At 39.0% G+C, this 24504-nt stretch overlaps 1 protein-coding gene and 1 pseudogene across 1 annotated transcript in view; one reads left to right on the forward strand and one right to left on the reverse strand.

Moving 5' to 3' along the window:
- C5 (complement component 5) overlaps positions 1 to 24504 on the forward strand; it is a 194093-nt gene that overhangs the window by 156029 nt on the left and 13560 nt on the right. Inside the window, exons 36-40 of the mRNA XM_006890750.1 lie at positions 3700 to 3905; positions 5927 to 6079; positions 10510 to 10572; positions 14688 to 14769; positions 15675 to 15732. Coding sequence (XP_006890812.1) covers positions 3700 to 3905; positions 5927 to 6079; positions 10510 to 10572; positions 14688 to 14769; positions 15675 to 15732 — 562 coding nt within the window. The remainder of the gene's footprint in view (positions 1 to 3699; positions 3906 to 5926; positions 6080 to 10509; positions 10573 to 14687; positions 14770 to 15674; positions 15733 to 24504) is intronic.
- Positions 21748 to 22588, reverse strand: LOC102844909 (annotated as a pseudogene).

Genomic DNA, 24504 nt, shown 5'->3' on the forward strand with positions numbered 1-24504 from the left:
AAGTTAGTCTCCAGAGAGACACCATTGCTCTTCAGTACTTTGGAGAGGTCCCTAACAGCAGACTTTCCATCACAATACATCTTTTAATTTCCTGGCTGCTGGTACCAAGAGTGTTGATTGTGGAGCCAAGCAAACTAAAGCTGTGAACAATCTCAATCTCTTCACCATCCATCCTGATGCTGCCAAATGATCCAGTGGTGAGAATATTATCTCATTGTGGTTTGGTTTTTTAAAAATTTTTATTGTATTATTTTTACATGTACCGTCAAATCAGATCTGACTGGTACAGGAGGAGATTGCCCCCTCCTTCTCCAGCAGAGCATCTGGTGGATTTGAACCGTGTATTTCTGGGATTTTTTTTTTAATTTTATTTTTTTGTTTTGTTTTGTTTTTGCATGTAAACCTTTTTTTTCTATAATTATATTTTATTAATTTTTATAAACATTTACAGAGATTTGGGGTTTCCATTCATTCATTGTTGCACTATTCTCTCTACCCTCCTCCCAGTTTGTTCTTGTCCAAATGCCACAGTGCTTGTCAAAGCCAGTTCTGATTAATCTTCTTTGTCAGTGTGTCCTTTGCCATTCCCTATCACTCCTCCCTGAGAGAGACTTCACCCTGAGTCATAAGGAAAAGGGGATGGCGTATTCTCTTAGCTACTTCCTGCTGAAAAGGGACGCTGTGGGTTTCAGGGTGAAGATCTTCTCTCACTACTCTAAAGGGCCCCTTTGGCAGTAGGAAACACATAGACTATTATGGAGATTGATTTTGGAATTTAGATGCACTCTTATTGATTGTGCTTGGCCATACATGTTCATATCCTTGAAGATGTATCATGGGGGTGTTGCAACCTAGAAGACACAAATTTGACTAACAAGTTATAAGTACATGAGTCAAAAAATTATGGAAAAGTAAAAGAAAAGATTCTTTCATTGTTTTACAAACCCTCCCCCAGGTCCCCTCCACCATGTAGCCCTCGCTCTAGACTCCTGTCATGACAGAAATACCTAGTCATATATCTCTTTTAAACAGTTTTCTCCCTCCTCTGTTTCAGTGCAGTATACATTATTAAACCCATCTTACTCAGTCTCTCCCCAACCCCAAGGACAGTCCCATTCTACAACAGTGGCATCATGTAATATTTGTCCTTTTGTGACTGGGATATTTCACTCAGCATAACGTTCTCCAGAGTCAACCATTTTGAATAATATTGCATGAGTTCCTTGTTTTTTAATGCAGCATAGTATTCCATTGTGCGAATATACCACAGCTTCTCTAGCCATTCGTTTGTTGATGGGCACTTAGGTTGTTTCCAACTCCTTGCTATTGTGAACAAAGCTGCAATAAACATGGGTGTGCATATATCTGCTTGGATGTCAGCTATGGTCTCTTCAGGGTATATTCCCAGTAGTGGAATTGCTGGGTCAAATGGTATCTCTATTTGAAACTTTTTGAGAAAGCGCCATACTGCTTTCCACGGGGGTTGCACCATTTTACACTCCCACCAACAGTGAATCAGCGTTCCAGTTTCTCCACAACCTCGCCAGCATTTGTTGCTTGCTGTTCTGTTAAATTTTGCTATTTTGACTGGGGTGAAATGATATCTCATGGTTGTTTTAATTTGCATCTCTCTTAGGGCTAGGGATTTTGAGCATTTCTTCATGTGTTTGTTAGCCATCTGAATGTCGTCTTCGGTGAAGTGCCTTGAACCGTGTATTTCTGGGATTGCAGTACAGCGTCTTACCACTAGGCCACCAGAGCTCCCTCATTGTGGTTTTGATTTGCATCTCTCTTTTTGCCAATCATTGCCAGTGATTTTGAGCATTTGTGCATGTGGTTGTTGAGGCGCAGAGTTTTGATTAGCAACATATCACCACCAGAGCTTCAAATTCACCTAAAAGATGCTTGATGAGTCAGTGGGAGTTCTAGGACTTGGACTTCCACTTCATGTGAGAGAAGAAGCCATTGAAAAGTATTAAGCAAATGAGTGTCTAGCTTAGTTTATATCATATCAGTTTTGCTGTAAAGGTTTGCATTTCATTTTGAAGAGTAAAGACATTACTTTCTAAATGTCAGGAGTAAAGAATGAGAGAAAAATTATGGTTATTGGATGGTGTGTCTGACTCAGGGAGTTCTGATGGTGTAATCCTCAGCAAATCTCATGGCTAACCAAAGGCTGTACCCCTCTGCTGGTTCCAGCCCACCAGTGCCTTGGAGTGAGAAGGATGGAAAATCTCCTCCTATGAGATTTAAAGCCTCCAAAAATTCAGTGAAGGGTCAGCTATGAGTCAGTTCCTACGTAACAGCAATGGGTTTGAGTTTTATGAGATCTGAGTGCCTAAATCAGTACAGCCATAACTGGCAACTTCCGAGCCATCTCTAGCCTAAGATTATATTTTTAAGTTTTATAAATCTTACATGACTCTTAAAACTGTCTTTAAAATTTGACTTCTGTCATAATTTTAAAGTTGCTCAATCTTAACATATATCTCAAAATGACTTGGACAGTACTTTTAAAAACAATACAAAAGGAACATCTTGGGTATTGTAAGTTATGGAACACAAAAATCAAGAATTTAAGAGCTAGAAGAACGCATAAGATAATAAAAAATGTTTGAGCTGGCAATGCCTTCAAAGGTCAAATCAAAACTCTTATTTTAAATGTAAGAAATCAGAGTCTTTCAGAGGCAGAGCATTTGTTCAAAAACACGCAAATGATGTAGTTATGAATTTTAAGCAGATACATCAATATTTTTACTAACCTCAATAAATTATTTACAAATATATTTTACTGTTTTAAAAATTTTTAATATGATTTGTTTAAAAAGGCAGCTATAAAATACTAGAGCAAATTTAATAATTACACAATTTAGGCATAATTTAGAACATAAGTTATGAAAAGCACCTGCATATATGAAATTGCCTTTTGTATTTCTTCTAGTTGGGAGACCACAATAAAAGATTGAATTTAAATTTAGTATAATCTCAGAATTTCTAAGACTTTTTTCCCCCATAAGGGACAAAATTTCTGTCAGTATAGTAATAATTCTCTATAAATATCTAGTGCTGTTTGTTTTTGTTTTTAACAAAAACTCACATTACTGTGTCATTAGGGCACTCTGGTGGCCAAGTAATAAAAAGCTGCGTTGCAATTCCAAAAGCACACAGTTCGAGTCTACCAGCTGCTCCACTGAAGTGGGCAATCTCCTGCGTGCAATTAACTACCTCTGAAAACTGGCTGGAGTGTCAGCTAGGGGACCAGGTCCAACTCAATAAATAGCACACAACTACAAAAACCAACACTGCATCATTTAAGTCTTACTACAAGGAAAAACTATTCTTTTCAGTTTAAATATTATGAAACTGAGACCCACAGAACTAAAGGGCCCTGCAGAAGGACACAGGACCAGTTAAGGGAGACAGGACTAAAACCTGACGTAATAATTCCCAGTTTATGGTACTTTTCACTCTATGTACTTCTCTTTAGAGTGTGCTTACCTTCCACACAGGCTCTTGTAAAGCAAAGATAAACAGATCTCTACTATTGAATCTTGTTTTGTATACTCGTGCTAAGGAAGTTACAAAAAATAAAAAAAAAAAACTTCTAGGAAGCCTGAAGTCTGTAAGATACTCACTAGAATTATTATATCAAATCCACATTTTCTATCATGTTAACAAATATGTTTTGTTAATGTCCAGGCAATGGACCTGTTTATCGTTTTTGGAAAGGCGATCTTAAGAGTGAAGACAGCTCTGTACCTAACATGGGAACAGCACACATGGTAGAAACCACGGCTTATGCTTTACTCACGTGCCTGGCCTTGAAAGAGATAAATTATGCTAACCCAGTCATCAAATGGTTGTCCGAAGAGCAGAGGTATGGAGGCGGCTTTTATTCTACTCAGGTAATAATTCTTAGCCTTGTTTCCCCCTTAGCCATTTTTACTGTCTCCCACCACACATTCCATGTTTATTCTAGTCTCCTTGCTAGATAGATACCCACCAAACGAGCATACCATACTTGGAAATAAAGTTTAAAATTGAAGAACCCTTAGTGGTTGTCTGTGTTAACATTCTCATTATAAAGAGAAGCAACTCAGCCAGGGAATTTCATTCCAACTGGAAGTACCAGAGCCAACATCAGAACTCACATCTCTTGACTCTAAACTGTACATCCTTTCTGAACCTTAATGACTATTTTAAGGTTATCTGCAATTATGCCATAGTCTAAGTAATAAATAGTGATTATCTTGTAGACATAAATCCCGATGTCATCGATTAGGAAGATTTTTAAAAAGTAGATAAATGCTTATGGTCACAGGTTTGTCTGTCATCAATCTACCCATATAAACTTATTTAATCATATCCATTTTATATTATAACTGTTATGTGGTTGTAGATTACACAACTATATTCAAAAGTTACCTAAAATATAAATATTTTCCTTGTTTTCTGGATGTTTAGATAATGGCAAAGCATATACCTTTATTTATGTAAAATTTTTTTATTAAATTTTATTAGTTTTAATGAGCATTTACAGGGATTTTGGGTGTTCATTCCTTCATTGCTGCACCATTCTCTCTACTCTCCTCCCCAGTTTGTTCTTCCCCGCCATCCGAATGTCTGTTTTAATTGTCCAATTGCCACAGTGCTTGTCAAAGCCAGTTCTGATTAATCTCCTTTGTTATTGTGCCCTTTGCCATTCCCTATCACTCCTCCCTGAGAGAGACTTCACCCTGATTCATAAGGAAAAGGGGATGGCGTATTCTCTTAGCTACTTCCTGCTGAAAAGGGATGCTGTGGGTTTCAGGGTGAAGATCTTCTCTCACTACTCTAAAGGGCCCCTTTGGCAGTAGGAAACACATAGACTATTATGGAGATTGATTTCGGAATTTAGATGCACTCTTATTGATTGTGCTTGGCCGTACATGTTCATATCCTTGAAGATGTATCATGGGGGTGTTGCAACCTAGAAGACACAAATTTGACTAACAAGTTATAAGTACATGAGTCAAAAATTTTGGAAAAGTAAAAGAAAGGATTCTTTCATTGTTTAAAGCCCCTTTAGTGACCAATCAAATCTGGTCAGGCAAATTAATTTCGTCTTGTACCCCTGGGAACTTAGCTGGAACGAGTTCCCCTTGGTTGGCTGCTAACATTGGCTGCTGTGGACCCCGCACAGGGGGTAACTGCACATTTGCAGTTTCTCATCTAGTCACACTTTCTCATTTTATAGATGCTCAGAAAAGATAAAGGTTTATAGAGGTTCAAAAAGATAAAGTTCATCCCTTTTCTCATTCCTCAATTACCTATCCACTAGTTACTATGTTCACAGTGCTAGAAATAAACTACTTATCCTCATGAATCATACTAAAATTCTTCACAGTCATTCATAATTACATAATCTGATAGAAGTATAAAAACATACTACCTGCCCCTATGAATCATATTGCAATGGGGGTGGGCATTAATATACTATGAATAAAATGCTTACAACTTGTGATATCCACAATCCTCATGTGAATCATACAAGGTGAACATTAAAACAAAGAATAATGAGGAGAGGGCTTCAGAGTGGCAATATTTAAGCTGAGACCAGAGGATAAAGAGTTAGCCCTGCACGAAGTGACTTCTCTAAGATCATAATTAAAAGCTGTATAGAGCTGCTGGATCTGAGCCACCATCCTCCTCCTTGCTCCTGTGCCTTTGTCCGTACAGCCCAATGCATCTCTACAGAGGAGGAAGATACCCTCCCTCTAGCTATACATGAGAGTCCTTAACCTGTGTCACTCATCATCCTGGAGTTTCACCTCTAGATAGGACTGCCCTACCCTCTCATAAGGAAGGACTTTATCCACTAGTGTATGCAGACAGGAAACAAACATAGGAGCTAACCATGTTTTCATGCCTTGCTTCCTGTTGATAGGATACAATTAACGCCATTGAGGGCCTGACAGAATATTCACTTCTGGGGAAACAACTCCGCTTGGATATGGATATCAATGTCTCTTATAAGAAAAAAGGTGACATCTTCAATTATAAAATGACACAGAACAATTTCCTTGGGAGGCCAGTGGAGGTAAATGGGCAACTTCTCATAATATTTTATAACTAAATGAGACACTTGAAATTATCAATTTCATCCTTTTTGTGCCAAATATTTCTTCACCATTTAACCATATAATGAGTGCTTGGTACATATTACTAAGCAGTAGTGCATGCTAGGTCCTAAGGACCAGGAATTTAAAATCAAAACACAAAGAAGCTGCCTCCTGGAGGGAGGGCATCATTGTAAAAGAGAGTAAGACAACTTGACATAGGCAGAGTGAAGTTGTCAAATATGTCCCAATGTGTGGGTTCAATTCAGAAGAATGAGAGTGAGGTAACAATGTTTTAGGTCTAAAAAACAGCATGTCCCAAGGTGTGATGTAAAGCAAGAGAAAAGACATTTTTGAGAATCTGTTAGTGGTTCCAAATGGCCCCAAATCAACCACGCAGACCATGGCAGAATTAAAAGTGATGTTTAGCTTCTTTGCTACAGCTGATTATTTTAAAGTGAAACGTGATGCTTTATGATCATTTCCCTAAGAAAAGAATATTTTAATAAAATTAAATTCTTGACTAAGAACACTCCAAATCAAACTCACAGCAGTCAGACTGGTTCTGGTGTATAATGACCTTCCATTGGGTTTCCAGTGTTTGAATTCATAAAGGATAGAATCTGTCCATCTTCCTCCCACAATGGAATTGGTGGTTTCATACCACTGACCTTCCAGTTAACAGTATGTTGCCCATTATGTCACCAGGGGTCCTAATAGTATTAATACTACCACTGCTTTACCATGAGAGCATTGATGGCCTAGTGTGTAAAGAGCTACACTACTAACTCAAAGGTAGCACATCTCTGATGGTTCAAGCTCACAAACATCTCCACAAGAGAAAGATGGGCAATCTCCTCTTGTGCCATTTACAGCCTCTGAAAACCCACTGTAAGGTACACTATGAGATGGGTTCAACCCAACGGCAATGAGAAAGAGAGAGACACTTCACAGTACCAATATTAGAGAAAAATATTTTATAATTATAGTGACCTTGTGAACAACAGATCTGAACTTCGGCCTATCCTATGCCATCCTCATCATCTGACACATTCAAGCTCATTGCTACAATCACTCCATACCAATAAAGGTCTTCCTCTCCTTTGCTGACCCTCACCTTTCCAAGCATGATTCCTTTCCAAGAAATGGCCTCTCCTAGCAACATACCCAAACTATGTAAGAAGAAGCTTCTCCATCTTTGCCTCTGGCAACACTCTGTCTGAACCTTTCCCAAGACATATATATTTGCTCTTTTGGTAGTCCATGAGATATTTTCTACCCTTCCCCAACACTACAACTTAAAGGCCTCAGTTATTCTCTTATCATCCTTATTCATTTTCTAGCTCTCAGATGCATAGCAAGTAATTGAAAAGGCCATGGCCTGACAATGGCGCCAAACAACAAAGTTTAGGTTCTTTCCAAATATGTTTAACTATACAAATAATTAGAAATAGTTACATCTACATCTTATTTGTAATTCAGAATTTCTGTTTGTGCAAGTATTATGCATGTCAAATAAAAGTTAATTAAGAGATATCAGAGAGTTAGCCCTAATAAAAAGAAATAAATATAGGTATGGATGTATATTCTCCTATTTTAAGTACTAATAAAAATATGACAAGTATCAAAATACCTTCAATATGCTACAGTTCCATAGACACACACATGTCTATACTTGCTTGGTGCCTGGGCCTCTGTAAGCATTTGGATTTGTGGCCCTGGTTCAGTAATGTTTCTCCTTTCCTCAGGGACATTTGGAGTTCACTAGAGATCTGAGTCCCAAGCCAAAGATCTGAGGGGTCTAGTGGAGGATTCGTGGCCGTAAGAGCATGGCAGGCCCCTTTGAGGCAGCCACAGACGTACAAAAGTAATGCTGTAAGGTTCTTCATTTCATGATAAACATCTTCATTCAACTCAACTCAGTATCAAGTTGGAATCTACTCTAGCTAACCCTCCAGCAGTTTTCTGAAGCTATAAATCACCTGGGAGGAAACTGCCAATCATTTTCTCTTAGAGTCACCAGTGGATTCAAATCACCAGAGAGGCCCAGCCTTTGGTTATCAGTGCCACTCTCTATGGATGATGCCACTAGAATCCCTTAAATAAACCACTAGTCATATTGAAACAAAAGTCTCAGTCCACAATGTCACTATGAATCACAGTTGACTCAGTAGTGCATAACTATAATCCACAATGCTGTCTTCATGTGACATCTACTCTGTTATTACCTGGTTTGGGATTCCCTACTTGAGCTTGTCCTAAAATGTGCTCCCTCCATTTTCCTAAAATACATATTCCTCACTCACTCCTTGCTGTCGTGTCAGAACCAACCTGTAGTTGGTTATCAGAAGCTATAAATTACATGGGAGATTCCCCATCTCTGTCCTGAGGAGCCGTTGGTGGAGTCCAGCTGCCAGAAAGGAACCACTTTTGGATAACAGCATAACTCCCTACAGAGAATGCCACCAGACCTCCTTAAAATATGTATTACATTTTTAAAATGTTATATGGGGAAACACTAGTTTAAATGATATCAAACAAATTTCTTTCTACTGACTCCCTTATTTTCTGTACATAAGCAAGGGTGGTACCTCCTCTGGGGAGTAGTGGGGTGGGTATGGCAGAGTAGAAAACCATGCACATTTCCCAAACCTGTTAGTCCATGAAACGCTTTCTCATGTACCATATTAAAACCCTGGTTTTCCAGTAAATGCTAGTCTATTCTACTAGAAAGAATAAAAGTTAGCCTATTAACTATCCTTTGGAGGAAGGGCTGACAACCTTTTGTGCAAATCTAACCTCTTTTATACCACATGAAGCAAAGTAGAACTGACACTTCAGAACCCTTGCTCAAAATGATCACTGTCCATCCCACAAACTCAAGTTGCTTCGGAGGGCAGCATTTCTCTGGAAGGGGTTTTCAACTCGTCTTATCTCTTTACTTTCCTTCTAGCAAATCAGGAAGAAGAGAAGAAACTCATAAAGATTTGGCAGGCTTGGGTGGGTGCTAGGTTCTTAAAAAATAAAAGCCACAAATAAGTGGGAGGTTAGGTCAACAGGAGACAATGGGAGAGTGTAAAGGAGAAGCAGGAGAAAGCTAAAGATAGGTCTCCCCTATTGAATGGTTATGTTGAGGTTCCCTGCTCTGGTGCAGAAAATGACGATTTTAAACGTTTAAAAATTATAATTGTCACTAGAAAATTATCTCCTTTTCGCACAAAGGATGCTGAAAAAAGAGCCAGACACTGGAAGGCATTTATTCAGCTGGTGAAAGGAGATGATCTGTTTTCCCTTGTTGCTATAGAGTACTGTCAGGTCGATTCTATCTCATATTGACCCGTGTGCTCATGTGACAGTAGGACTACCTTCAGAAGGTTTTCTTGGCTACACTCTTTCCTGAAACAGATGGCCATGTCTTTCTCCTGCATATCTACTGGGTGAGTTTGAACCACCAACCCTTCAATTAGCAGCCAAATGCTTAATTGTTATGCCAGCAGTGTTCCTCCGATTTACCATCACTGTTGAAATGCAGACATGTAACTAAAAGTGACTTCCTGGGTCACTTAGGAAATCTCAGACATATTACATGTCTAAGATCTTATGTAGAAGGGACCAGAGAAATGCCAACTCTTTTTCCTGGCACCTACTTTCCTACTCCACCTTTTCTACAGGCATAGGAAAGGTGATGTAGTAAATTGGGTTATGAACCAAAAGGTTGAGTTCAAATTCACCACATGCTTTTAAGAGGAAGATGAGCAATCTCCTCCCATAGATTTACCATCTTCGAAACGCAATGGAGGGTCTATAGGTCAACAGCAGAGGGCTTATGAGGACACAGGAAGGATCCCTGATGGCACAGTAGTACTTGGCTGCTAACATAAAGGGTAGGCAGTTTAAACTCACTAGTCGATCCATCAAAGAATGATGTGGCAATCCACTTTCTTAAAGATTTCCTTGGAAACCCTATGGGATAGTTTTACCCTTCCCTCCAGCATCCATATGAGTCAGAATTAACTTGATGTCAGTGGATTTGGTTTTTGGTTTATGGGCACACAAAGGAGACCTGGAACGGTTAAAGAGATCAGCAGCGAACTGAATGGTCAGCAGTCCACACATGGCATTCATTTTGCAGGAGAAAGACGTGGTTGTCTGCTTCTGTAGAGATTACACCTTTGGAAACCTTCTGGGTAGTTCTGTCCTACAGGGTCACTGTCAATCAGAATCTAGTTGACAGCAATGGACTTAGCTTTAGTGTTATAGGTACAGGATCGTCAATGCCTTATCCATTTGCTCTCAGAAGAGCTCTGAAAAAGGAGGCTGATCAGTATCAAAAGACTCTTTTCATTGCTCTCCTCTTGCCCATTCATCAGATGTTTTTTAAAAGTATGGTTTCTCTACCCCCCCTTTCCAGTTGCTTCTTGACGATGACCTTGTGGTCAGTACTGGATACAGCAATGGCTTGGCTACAGTTCATGTAAGTGTTTCACAGCATAAGATGGAGCTTTGCCTGACTCTTCTACTAAGCAATGTAAAAGAATATTAGAGACCCACAGAATCACAAAAATCTCAGCTTGGTTGACCATGTTAAATGAAGGGTTTGTTTACCCCATTTATTTTCTAGATATCTTAGTAATTGACCTCACAGTTTCTTTTTTATAAAAAACAGTTGTTAACCTTTGTATGTATGCATTCTGTGTGTTTGTAGAAATTGCATCAATAATTGTATTTGTTTGTATGTGTGAATATGCAATTTTTTTTATTGTTAAATTTTATTAGTTTTAGTGAACATTTACAGAGATTTTGGGTTTTCATTCATTCATTGTTGCACTGTTTTCTCCACCCTCCTCCCCAGTTCATTCTTCTTCCCCCCACCCCCGAATGTCTGTTTTAATTGTCCAATTGCCACAGTGCTTGTCGAAACCAGTTCTGATTAATCTCCTTTGTCAGTGTGTCCTTTGCCATTCCCTATCACTTCTCCCTGAGAGAGACTTCACCCTGATTCATAAGAAAAAGGGGATGGCGTATTCTCTTAGCTACTTCCTGCTGAAAAGGGACGCTGTAGGTTTCAGGGTGAAGATCTTCTCTCACTACTCTGAAGGGCCCCTTTGGCAGTAGGAAACACATAGACTATCATGGAGATTGATTTTGGAATTTAGAGTCACTGTTATCAATTGTGCTTAGCCGTACATATTCATATCCTTGAAGATGTATCATGGAAGTGTTGCAGCCTAGAAGATACAAATTTAACTAACAAGTTAAAAGTACATGAGTCAAAAATTAAAAAGTAAAAATATTCCCAGTAGAGGTTCTAATAGTGGCACAAATCAAGTTACAGAGGGAAGGTGGTTCTTACAATAAAAGGCCTATAGACTAGCACTTTGTCTATTATAGTATAGAGGTTAGAAACCACAAGATGTAGAGGCTCAGCTATGTCATTTATGGTTCTTAAGTCCTGGAGGAAATTCCATCTACCAGTGGGTTGTTTTACAACTTGGAAGTTCAAATGCAAGGTAGAGGTAAAGTAAGGAACTGCTTATGAGGTTTTCCGTCCATTCCAAAAACTAAGAAATAGTGAGAAGAGTTGGGACCTCAGAAGGCTTTTAGGACCAATTAGTAGGCTCTGTGTCCCAGAGAAAATGAATATACTTACCATAATGTTAATGCTCACCCATAGCTCTTCTGGGAGGGTTGAATATGCAATTTTATGGTTGTTGTTGTTGATGATATGTGTCATGAAGACAGAACAGACCCATAGTTGACCCTCCAGTGGGTTCTCAGAGGCAATTAATTGCACAAGAGAAGATTTCCTATCCTTCTTGCACAGAGCAGCTTGTGCATTTGAACTACATGTCTTTGGATTGTGGCACAGCTTCTTACACTAGGCAACTGTTGTTGTTGTTGTTGTTATGTGTCGTTGAGTCACCTGCGACTCATAACAACCCTATGTTCAATAGCTCTAAAGTCTGCCCTGTCCTGAGCCTGTCTCACTTTCTCCAACATACCTACCCCAATTGCCCTAGTCACTGTATCAATCCATCTCATCCAAGATGGAGATTCTTCTGCACTGTCACTCCACCCTTTTGAGCAAAATGTCCTTCTCTAAGGACCAGTCCTTCCTGGCCACATGCCCAAAGTATGTGAGTCTTGGCAACTTTGTTGTTATATGCCGTTTAGTTGCTCACAAATCATAGCATAGTACAATAGCCCTAAACTCTGCTCTATCCTGTGCGAATCTTATTGTGTCTGACACACCTACCTACATTGCCCCAGTGACTGAATCAATCCATCTCATTAAGGGTGTTCCTTTCTTGCGCTATCCCTCCACCCTCCCAAGCATGATGTTCCTCTTCAAGGACTGGTTCCTCCTTGCAACATGTCCAAAGTATGTCAGATGAAGCTTCAGAACCCTTGCCTTCAAGGAGCAGGCTGGTTTTACCCTCTCTAGGACGAATCCCCAGTGGTCATATTATAGTCAATACTCTTCTCAAGAATCACAGCTCAAAGATATCAATTCTCCTAGCATCCCTAGTCATTGTCCAACTTCTGATGTATTGTAAGTAATCACAAAGAATATGGCCTGTCAGATGCACCTTAGTCTTCCAGACTGACATCATTGCTCTTCAGTACTTTGGAGCAGTCCTTGATAGCAGAGTTTCTCAATGAAACTCATCTTTTAATTTCCTGGCTGCTGGTACCAAGAGTGTTGATTGTGAAGCCAAGCAATCTAAAGCTGTCAACAATCTCAATTTCTTCATCTTCTATCATGTTTCTGCCAATCAGCCAAGTGATGAGAATCTTTGTTTTCTTGATGTTGAGCTTCAATCCATATTTAAATAGGCTGCAGTCTTCGACTTTCTGCATCAAGCGCTTCAGGTTCTCCTCAGTTTCAGCAAGCAAGGTTATGTCATCTGCATAATGATGTAAGGATGCTTTAGGCAGAATAAGAAATGATCCAGGAAGCATTAAAAGAAGACGGCAAGAGTATAAAGTCATTGTACTAAAAGGAATTGGGGAACACAGAAGAATTTCATGAAACAATGTGTAAGCAAGAGCCTGTGGTGATGAAGGAAGTTCAAGCTGCTCTGAAAGCATTGGCAAAAAACAAGGGCCCAGAAATTGACAGCATACCAATTGACATATTTCAACAAACAGACACTGCCCAGGATGTACTCACCAAGTTGTGCTAAGCAATCTGGAGGACGATCACCTGGCCAACTGACTGGAAGAGATCTATATTTGTTTCCATTCCAAAGAAAAGTGACCTGACAGAGTGCAGAATTTATCAAACAGTATTATTAATATCACTTGCAAGCAAGATTCTGCTGAAAATTATCCAAATACAACTGGAACAGCACATCAACAGAGAACTGCCAGAAGTGCAGGCTGGTTTTAGAAGAGGCCTTAGTACTAGGGATATTATAGCATATGATAGTTAATATTAGGTGGATCTTGGCTGAAAGCAGAGAATACCAAAGGAATGTCTATCTGTTTCATTGACTATGCAAAGGCATTTGACTGTGTGGACCACAATAAAAGATGGCTAACTCTAAGAAGAATGAGAATCCATTCTTGATCGTGCTTATGGAAACCTATACTTAGACCAGGAGGCATTTGTCAGAACAGAGCAAGGAAACACTGCATGGTTCAAAACTGGGAAGAGTGTAGACCAGGGATATGTCCTACCTCCATACCTTTTCAATTTATATGCAGAATAGATCATCTGGGAGGCTGAGCTCTGTGAGGAGAAATGTGGCTAGACTACCAGAGCTTCCTAAATTCAATAAATATATATAAATGCCTTTTGGGTTTTAAACACACACACACACACACACACACACACACACACACACACACACACACATATTTGTGTGTGTGTGTGTGTATATATATATATATTGTTGGTAAGATAGTCATGTCTCTTTTATCCAGCATTACTGAAGATTGTTATATGTGAAGGCTAAAGTTTCTTTTTATTTTGATCATTTAGCATTTGCAAGTTTTTCTAAAATGTTTATGTAATCAATGTGTAGTTAAATTGTAGAATCCAAGTGTGAACTAACATTCTCTTGATGATTTGATGATGTTTTAGTACATGTTCTCCTTTGAGAACTTTTGCGGAGGGTTACACGGGCATGGTTGGATCACATACCGTTCTCCTAGGTGCTCTTGATGTGGCTCCTTCTGCCCGCCCCTGCCCACACGCACCTATAGTCTTCTGTTTACCATAATGTTGAACAAGCTGTGAGAAGATCATGTTCCCGGCATGGCAGTGTTACGTGTAAAATTAAAGCCTACAGGGTCCTGGGGCAGCTTTGGGAACTTCTTTCTAGAGCAAGATGCTCAGACTTGCCAACACAGAACCAGGAAGAATATTTTTCTCTGGTCAGAGGTCACTTTTTGGTATTCAGTGACATTTCAGATTGTGCAGTTTGCTTAAATTCCAGTCACTGGAAAAAGGATCACTCCTATATGCTATTTGTACTGAATTATGGACATTTTGCCTCAAGCATCCCATTTACTGCAGCAGTATTGCCATAACACTTCACTTTTCCTCTTTAAATGGAGTCTTGTTTACTTTTCCCGATTTAGGTAAAAACTGTGGTTCACAAGACCAGCACTTCTGAGGAATTTTGTAGCTTCCATTTAAAAATTGAAAGCCAGGATACTGAAGGTAAAACACCATGATTTATACTATAATTTTAGCTAAAAAAAATGTACTTTCTCAAAAGACAAAATGTTCTAACCAAATCTCTCAGCAGATTAATACACAAGTAATCAGTACTGTCATTTCTTATAGTAGAGACAGCTCTAGTAAGAATTTGAAACTGTAATTAAATAACTTAATAGCTAAACTATATGTTTTCAGGACTGATCAAGGAGTTAGCTAAATAACCCACGTTGCTTTTTAAGAACTTTGTAATAACCACAATGCTTTGTACCTGCTTGTAAAGTCACAGAAAGAGTTGATTCCAGAACCTTGGGGTCTTGTCAATTTTGTGTCAAGTCCTATAACTTTCATTTTCCCTTACCACTGGCTAGTGTTCTATCCCCTAGTCTCTCTGTACTGCAAGGGGTCTGGCTAGTACATATTTCTGTATCTACACCTTCAGCATGGTGTTTAAGTTTCTTTGGTCTTCATTGTCTTCCTCTGACCATCACACCGGGGTCAGGGTGATGAGTACTTCCTCCTCAGTCCTGGGACCTTTCCGTTTGTTGTTCAGAGCCTGTTTCTAACAGGAAATGTTTCAATTGCCAGTTGATCCCGAAATCTGCTCCCTCTCCTTCCAACATTCCCTAAACACATTCTCAGTCCATGTTTTTTAAATAACTTTTTCTTTAAATTTTAACTTGGCATTTGAGAACAGAAAATGGATTTACTTTTTAAAGGTTTCTTGGTATAGTCAGTGGTCATAAGTTTCTGTTAAAATCACCTACAAATGCCAACTTCCACATTTTTAAGTCATTTTAAGTGTATTAATGATTCTGTTCTGACAAATTACAAAACAGCTTTAACACTGTACTTCCCCTCTCCTCCCTCCTCCGCCTTTTTGTTTCCCCTTGTGTTGTCTGAGTTAGGATCTGAAGACAGAACCTACAGCACCTCCGATTACAAGCGCATAATAGCATGCGCCAGGTAAGTTCATTTCCATAAAGGGAAGTACAGACTTCAGGTTCTCGTTTTTTCAGCCCAGAGTATTGTCTCTTTACCACTTCGTTAATTTTAAGATGACTGTTGTTGTTGCTGATTGTCATTGAGTCAAGCATGACTCATAGTGACCTGATGAACAAAAGACCTGAAGCCTTTCTATAACTACAGTCCTTTCTGAAAGTACAGAGTTTCCAGAGGCATGTTGTTTAGGAAGTGGTTGCCACTCTTGCTTCCAAACCTGTCTTAAACTGGGAACTCCACCAAACACTGTCCACCATGGATAACCAGTATGGCATTTGACAACCCAGTGGCACAAGGTTCAGCGTCACAGCAACCCCAGGTTACCTCAGTACAGCAAATTGATAGAAGAGTTCTGTACCATTTAGAAGAATGTTCCTCCAAAATATAATAACCACCACCAAGTTTTAAATACAAGGGTCCTCCATGAGGTTTTGTTGGCTCTAAACAAGAGGCTTAAATAAAAAACAACCAATAGAATATGTTATTGTTATGTGACATTGAGTTGCCTGTGACACATAGTGACCTATGTAGAGCAGCTCTGAAACCTTCCCTGTCCTGAGCCAGTCTCACGAATTCTGACACACCAGCCCCCATTGCCCCAGTTACTTTATCAATCCATCTCATCCAGAGGCTTCCTCTCCTGTGCTGGATCATGTGCTACTTGGTTTCTAGACTGACATCATTGCTTCTTAGTACTCTGGAGAGGAACCTGACAGCAGATTTTCCCAATGCTTTTCTGTCTTTTGATTTCCTGACTGTGGAGTTGAGCAATCTGTAATTGTTAACAACCTCAATCTCTTCTTCTACCATGGTGCCGCCAACTGGCCTGGTGGTGAGAATCTTTGTCTTCTTGATGTTGAGCTTCAATCCATATTGAAGACTATAGTCCGTGACCTTCTGCAGTAAGCACTTCAGATCTTCTTCAGTTTCAACAAGCAAGGTTGTGTCATCTGTATATCATAGGTTGTTAATGAGTCTTCTTCCAATTCTGATGTCACATTCCTCCTCATAAAGTCCTGCTTCCTGCATGATCTGTTCTGCATACAGATTGAAAAGATATGGGGACAAGATGCATCGCTGACGCACTCCTTTCCCAATTTTGAATCATGCGGTGTTTCCTTACTCTGTTCTGACGACTGTCTCCTGGTTCAAGTATAGGTTTCGTATAAGCACAATCAATTATTCTGGGATTCCCATTTTCCTCAAGGTTAGCCACAATTTGTTGTGAGCCACACAGTCAAATGCCTTTGCATAGCTAATGAAGAAGATATAAAATTATGCACAGTTTTCCATGTGGAACATACCAAGTGCCCTTACATAACGATTTATCACAAAGGATAGCTTTTGGGGTTTTGCTCATATTGGTTTTATCTTCCCATTTTGATCTTTTTCCTAGTTTTTTGTGTTCAGAAGGGTAAAAATGTTACAGAAGTGTTAGAAAAAATAAAAACTAAAAAAAAATGTCTTTCATAAACAGCATTGTTGATGTCTCAGTGGTAATGAGTTGCACTGCATTTCAAAGGCAGTTGGTTCAGATCCACCAGCTGCTTCACAGTAGAAAGACGGACAATCTCCTTCCAAGCGATTTACTGCCTCTGAAAACCTGTAGGTGGGTCAGCTATGAGTTAGTTCTAACCTGATGCACACACAGCAACACTTTATTAGAAAATCATGGTCTCCCTCTACTAGTTCTCAGCCAAGTCTGCACACTAAAATTGGCTGAAGGGTTTTCAGAAATTTCCAAAGTGCCTACCTTATTCTAGAGGTCATTTCAATGTTAGCAAGGATTGAGAATCTCTGCTTCCAAACCATCTGTAGACTCACTAAACCAGTTGTCATTGAGATGATCCTAACTCATGGCAATTGCATGTGATTCAGAGAACTGCTTGGGGGAGGGGGGGCGTGCTGAGTATTTGTAGCTTTTTACTGAGATTTGAATGAAACTAGTTCCACAGGGTTTTCAATGACTGACATTTCAGAAGTAGATTGTCAGGCCTTTCTTTTGAGGCAGCTCTCAGTGCACTTAAAACACCAACCTTTTGGCTAGCAGCCAAATGCATGAAACCTTTTGTCCCACCCAGAGATGCTACAGACTTGCTTTAGAGACCTTCTAATGTCCTATTGTTGCTACAATAAATTACCACAAATTCAGTTATCTTGAACCAACATAAATGCATTATCTTATAACTCTGAAAGCAAAAAATTTAAAAATCATGATGTTGGCAGACTGTTTCTTTTGGAAGCTCTAGGGAAGAATCCATTTCCTTGCCTTTCCCAGCTTCTGGAGTATACCTGAGTTGCCTGGCTCATTGTCTTTCCTTTGTCATCAACATGAACCAGCATCTTCTAGTCTCCTTTCTGACTCTGACCTCTGCTTTCATTATGGCATCTCTTCCTCTGATACTGCCTTCCTCTTTCCCTTATAGGGAAGTCTGTACAGGCAGTCTCTGGGCCACAAACCAGTTTCTATTTCTGAATTAGTTTTTAAATTTCATTTGTATGTAAATTGCAACAGTTAGGTACAATTAGTATCTAATATCAGTTAAATGTTTGTTTTAGTACATAGTTTATAGTGTACCTTTCTATACATTAAAAAATCCCAACCCCATTAGATAAATAATACCAGATACATTAAACCATCCTTAACATAACAATGTTTGGGATGTATGCCATACAGCACTCACTATCTGTCTGTTATTATAAACTTGTATGCACCTCGAATTTTCAATACAATTGCTTTGCCGGAGTTGGTTCATAACTACAGGTTGGCTGTATGTAAATCAGACATTTGTAATTCGGGCACTATCAATTATGTACTGGGCCACAAAAGAGTACAAATATCACTCTTATTACCTCAATATCCTTACCTTAAGCATGTTTTCAAAGTCCTTTCTGATGCATAAAGCAACATTTACAGGTATAGACAAGTCAGACATGACATTTTATTCTTCTTACATTGTCTCACATACTTTGGGCCTGTTGGCAGAGGAGGATTTCCTTGGAAAAGGACATCATGCTTGGAAAGGTGGAGGGATGGAGAAGGAGAGGAAAACTCTAAATCAGGTGAATTGACTGTGACCGCAGCAGTGGGCTCAAGTGTGTCAGAGATTGATTGTGAGGTTGGCACAGCATAGAACAGGGTCCAGATCTGTTGTTTATAGGGTCACTATAAGTCGTACTTGACTTGAAAGCATCTTCCACTTCCTAAACAATATGCCTTTGGAAACTCTACGAACTCTGATAAATGTCAATAGTTATAGAAAGGCTTCAGGCCTTTTATTCATAGCTCGATTTGATGGTGATCAACAACAATGACTAATAACTGAGCCACTATCCTCAAATGTTTTTGGAAATGTAGATTTAAAAAAGAAAACACAAAAATAAAAACATTAGTACTTTTAAAACGTTCGTTTTTGTTGTTGTTGGTGTTGGTGTTTTATCTTATTGATTGCACAAAATAAACCAGTTTATGACAGAGCCAGGACTGGAACATGGGCCTTATTACTCTATTTCTATCACCACTCAATCCCAATGTTTGTGTTCTATTTCCTTCCAAACCAAACCCACTGCTGTTGAAGCAGTTCCAACTCACAGCGGCCCTCCATTATATTTCCAAAGCGTTAAGTCTTTGCAGGAGGAAATTGTTTATCTTTCACCTGAGAAGTTAAGTGAATTCAAACTGCTGAATTTTCAGGTAGCAGCATGAAATCTTACATACTAATTCTCCAGGGCTTTTTTTTCTATTTTCTTGACCCTTCATATTTTCAATAACAATTATCTCTCTGGATAGAAAGTCTGCTATCCTATAATCATACACGGATGCTCTGGTAGTGTGGTCTGTAGTGGGTTGCACTGCTAATACAAACCTTTTTGATTGTTAGCTCTGTGGGAGAAGGAAGGGCTGTCTCCTCCTGTGTGATTTACACACTTTCAAAACCCACTGGAGGGTCAGCTATGCGTTGATTCTGACTTGGCTGCAGTAAGTTTGAGTTTTCTTTTAAAAAAAAAAAAACCTCACTCATTTCACTTCATTGACAGGAGGCCTAATTACAAATTCTAAGTTAAAACAAATAGAGATAGAATAGTGAATATTCTATTCTTCAGTTTTTACAAATTGGGAACAGGATGTTAAAAAATGATGAGTGGAATATGCTTCTGGCTCTGTGACATTGAAGTTAGGTTGGGTAAATTCCAAAAGTGACTGTGTAGTATTTACACATAAGAAATTCTCTGTCTTTGAATATTCTCTCTCTCCTGATTGATTAAAAAATGTCCACACACAATTTCCGTGTTCAGTAGGTCTCTTTAGTGTATTTTAGCCATTTACAACCTCTCTGTTGTATTCGTAAGAAAATAGGGAGGTTGGGGGATTTTATTTCTCTCCTCTCAGAACAAAATGCCTTTGGGAAGATTGCTGTCTTTGGCAGCAGGCAAAGAGCTTCTTGAAAGAAAGATTTCTATTCCTTGGTTGAAATAGTCTCCATAGCAACCAGTCATCAAGGCTCCAGCAACCTTTTCATAGACACTCTCCACTCCGGAGGCCCTTTTCCATCCTCTTGACAGAGTATTTGTGCCAGTGAGCAAGAGTTCCCTTGCTTCTGGTGCCACTCACCCGTTGAAATAGGGGCAAGTGCAGATGTCATAACTCCAAAAGGCCTAATATCATGTCTCAAGTTGCTCATTTATTAAAGAATGTGCTAAATTTTTATGAGTCAGAGATTTTGTAAATGTTTTGCATTATCATGATAAATATTAGATCTAAAATTTAGAATATCATTTGCTTTATAGATGTTCTATAAGCTGTAATTGGTCAAATAGTATCTACCTCCTCAACTCATATAACACCTCCAATTCACTTATAATCTTTCTTTTATAGGTAGGAGCAATGCTCCTCTTATTATTATCATTCTTTTTCTTCTTTTGAGGCTATCTTCCCAGTTTTTTCCTCAATCCTGATGTCTTCCAAGCTCTCTAATGTGTAGCTGCCTCTCACTGTCACCTTGATTATCAGGTTCATACCTAAAACAGTCTTTGCAAGCTACCCTCATGCTGTCCTTTTTTATAAAAAAAAATATATATTTCATGCTATCTCTTTTTTCCCCCTCGTGTACACATTTAGTTTTACTGTAACAAAGCAACTTGTACACTTTTAATGTTTAAAACTGAGCATCATCTTTTCTTTCCAGTGAAACAAAAAGAAAATTTAAAAATAAACAGAAATATAGACAGGAATATAGACAGGACAATAGAGAATGTCAATCCCAAATAAGATCCTATATGTTCTGCTGATTCTCCCATCGAGTGGCAGGGCTCAAGTCATCATTAGGAGAGAATTTAATTTTAAAAGTGTCATCTTAAACTGCAAGGACGTCCGTTAAACATCACAATTAAACATGCCAAAGGAGAAGCCATGTTGTCCAAAATGCCCACTTAACCCACCCAAACATCTCAAACCCACCCTTTGCTGACCTTCTATAACCCCCATTTTTTTTAAAGTTTTTTTCTTCTTTTTTTAAACAAGAGAAAGTAGACAGATACATGTTGGTAAATACTAACTGCCCATATTCACATAGAGACAGAGTGTAATCTCTGAGCCCAATATACAGAGAAAGGAAAAAAGCTAGAATTCTATGCACTACTACACAGGGGCCTAGCACCCTCCAGCTTCCAGCAGAATGAAGGGAGCAGAAGGTTTTTCTTTTTTCTCCTAGAGCATGGTGGTGGTGTGTTGATTCCATATTTCTGTTGAGACAGGAAGGGATAAAAAATTTGGAACAGAAAGGGGTAGAGATTCTTTTCCCACTGTATTTTCCCCAAAATTAAAGTTGAGAACCATGGTGTAGAGGAGAGAAAAGAGACCTCAAGAACGGGGTGACTGAGCACAAGAAGAGAGGGGAGGAAAAAATAAACAAAACGAAACAACAAAAGACTGCAACTTGCTCCCAGGGACTGAAGAAAATTTAAAAAGGTTGGAATCCATCAGGGTTCTTCGTCATCTTCTCCTTCTCCCTCATCATCATCTTTATCTTCCTCCCCTTCATCTTCATCCCCTTCTTCATCAATATCTTCCAAACCTTCTTCTTCTTCATCATCATCATCATATTCTTCTCCTTCTCCTTCTTCATCATCCATATCTGGAACCAAATAGTACTGTAATGGATTTGGCCAAATATCACCTCTCCTAATTCATCTGCACCAGCATCAGAATGATCAGTGAACCAAGTAAAGAAGCTCTCTGGTTCTTCATGCTGTCTCTTCCTGCTGGCTTTATTCTGCATTTGACTTGAACGTTTTGTCAAGTCCTTTCCAGATTTCCATTTAATTTCAGTTGATTTTGAGGATGGATCACCACTCTCATTCAAATGAAACTCTTTGGAGAGAATTTTATTTTCAAAGTAAGGATTTTCATTAAAATAAAAATCTATTCTGTAACCTGATTTAATATCTTCAAATTCCGTCACTTCAACTCTGGTCAAATAATGCAGTGCCTCTTCATCCTCCTCCCCGAGCAATGCAGACACTTGTGGATGGTTGACAAATGTTGTTACCCAAAAATTTGGGATTTTGGAGATCAACTCTAACCTCTTCTGAAAGAATGATTGGTGGAGTTTGTTATATTTCTGTTCTACTTTCAAAATCTCCTCACTGGCTTGTTCATTAAGTCCATTTCATTTTGTACTTCATCAGTATGTTCAATTGCTTCCTGCTGTTCTTTTCCCCCCTTCGGCAAGTTCACAGAGGCCGTCTCCTGCAGGCGGCGTTTTTTCGTTTGTGGCTGGAGGGGAGACTGGCATTTCGGGGCCATGCTGCAAGCAAAGTCTAAGTACTAGAGGAATCAGATACTTATCCTAAAAATGTTTCGCTGTCCCGTTTTTAAAGTCAGTTCTGTTGAGCTGTAGCACCAAGTCTCTGCTACCCAAAATCCAAGCCTCAGAATTACAGAGTTAAGTTGTTAAATAAATTTATATTTCTTTACAGTTATTTTTGCAAACAAGAGACTGAGCTCTAGAAAAAGGAAAAGATTTGTGAAAGTCTCTCAATAGAACTGGGATAAAAAGCCAAGTTTCCTGACTCCCATTTCAATATTCTTTTCTCTTATGGAAAAAATAAAGACAAAACCCCTTCCCACATTATTCTCTTTGTCTTTCTCTTTAACTTCCCACTAGCATAATTCCTAGACCAAGGCTAGATCTTAAGACTTTTTTTTTTCTTTTTAGTTAATAAAGACTCGATTAGTAAACCATTGTAGAAAACAGAGAAAATTAAATATGGAGAAGAAAAGAGGTAATCAGTCATAATCTCACCACCAGAGAAAATAGCTGCTAGCATTTTGGTGTATTTTCTTCAATTATTTTCCTAGATGTAGTTTAAGTCTCTTTTCAATATATATTTAATCTTCTCTTTAATACATTTCCTTAGAAAAAGGGACTATAAATGAAAATCAGGAGCCCTGGTTTCTTAGGCAGTTGGGACATGAACTAGCTAGGTGTCTTCATTTCTTTGTGCTGTGGTAAATATCACAAGTAGGTGGCTTTCATGAACATAATTTTTTTTTTCACTGCTTAGGAGACTAGAACTTTTATTGGTTCACTAACTCTAGGAGAAGGCTTTCTCTGTCAGTTCTTGTCTCTCTTTCAGTATCTGTTCCTCGGTTCCTCCTAAGCTTCATGTGGCATGACATCTGTCTTCTTGACCACTTGAACTTGTTTACTTCTGTGCCAAAGTTATATCTTTCATATCTCAAAAATTTTTGGCTTAAGATACACCCTAGACTGATTTAGGCCCATTAGCATAATAAAGAAAGCCCATTTCCCAAAGGGAATTATGTCCATGTGAATGTTGTTGTTGTTGTTGTATGCCCTTCAGGACCTACAGGTTAGATTAGAATTGTCCTGCTCAGCAGAAGGTCATTGGTTTGAACCCACCAGCTGTTCTGAGAAAGAAAAGACTTGGTGATCTTCTCTGTAAAGATTACTGACTAGTAGTACATCCTATGGGATAGTTTTGCTCTGCTTAAGTGTTGCTGTTGAGAGCTCTGGTGGCCTAGGGGGTAAGGAGTTGCACTGCCAACTTTGACAATTTGAATCCACCAGCTGCTCTGAGGGAGAAAGCTAGGCAGTCTCTTCCTGTGAGGTTTACAGCCTCTGAAAACCCACTGGAGGGTCAGCTGGAGGGTTCTGACTCCATAGCAATGTCTTTTTTTGGTTGGTTTGTTTGTTTTTTTTAATCGAGCTGCTATTAGTTGGAATCACCTGAAGGGCAGACAACAATCTTTACAGAAGTAGATCGCCAGGTCTTTTCTCCCATGGATTCAGCACTACCTTTTAGGTTAGCAGCTCAGCCACCAGGGCTCCTTATGCACAAGCACAGGAGTGGATACTATAATATGTATTTTGGGAGTACGTAGTTCATTGTACCAGAGATGATGAAGGTACACAGGATAGGACAGGATTCAGAGCTGTTGTTCATAGGGTCACTCCGCTTGATGTATACATCTCAACAGCAACTAACAACAATTCTGTTCCTGTACTATATGACCTTTCCTTACTCTCAACCTCAGATGCCTCAGCCACGTAGCTAAGAGTTTAACCTAGAGGACTTTGGTGATCTCTATAACTGGTTGAGTAAAGAGAACAAATTACTCAAAGATCTCTTGCAACGCTAAATTTCCCTTTTTTTTTTTTAGCATCCTCTCTCTCTTTCATGTTGTTACTGTTATGTACTGTTGAGTTGGAA

Source organism: Elephantulus edwardii, unplaced genomic scaffold, assembly GCF_000299155.1.
Source record: "Elephantulus edwardii isolate Elephantulus edwardi_28Jun2011 unplaced genomic scaffold, EleEdw1.0 scaffold00092, whole genome shotgun sequence".
Lineage (NCBI taxonomy): Eukaryota > Metazoa > Chordata > Mammalia > Macroscelidea > Macroscelididae > Elephantulus > Elephantulus edwardii.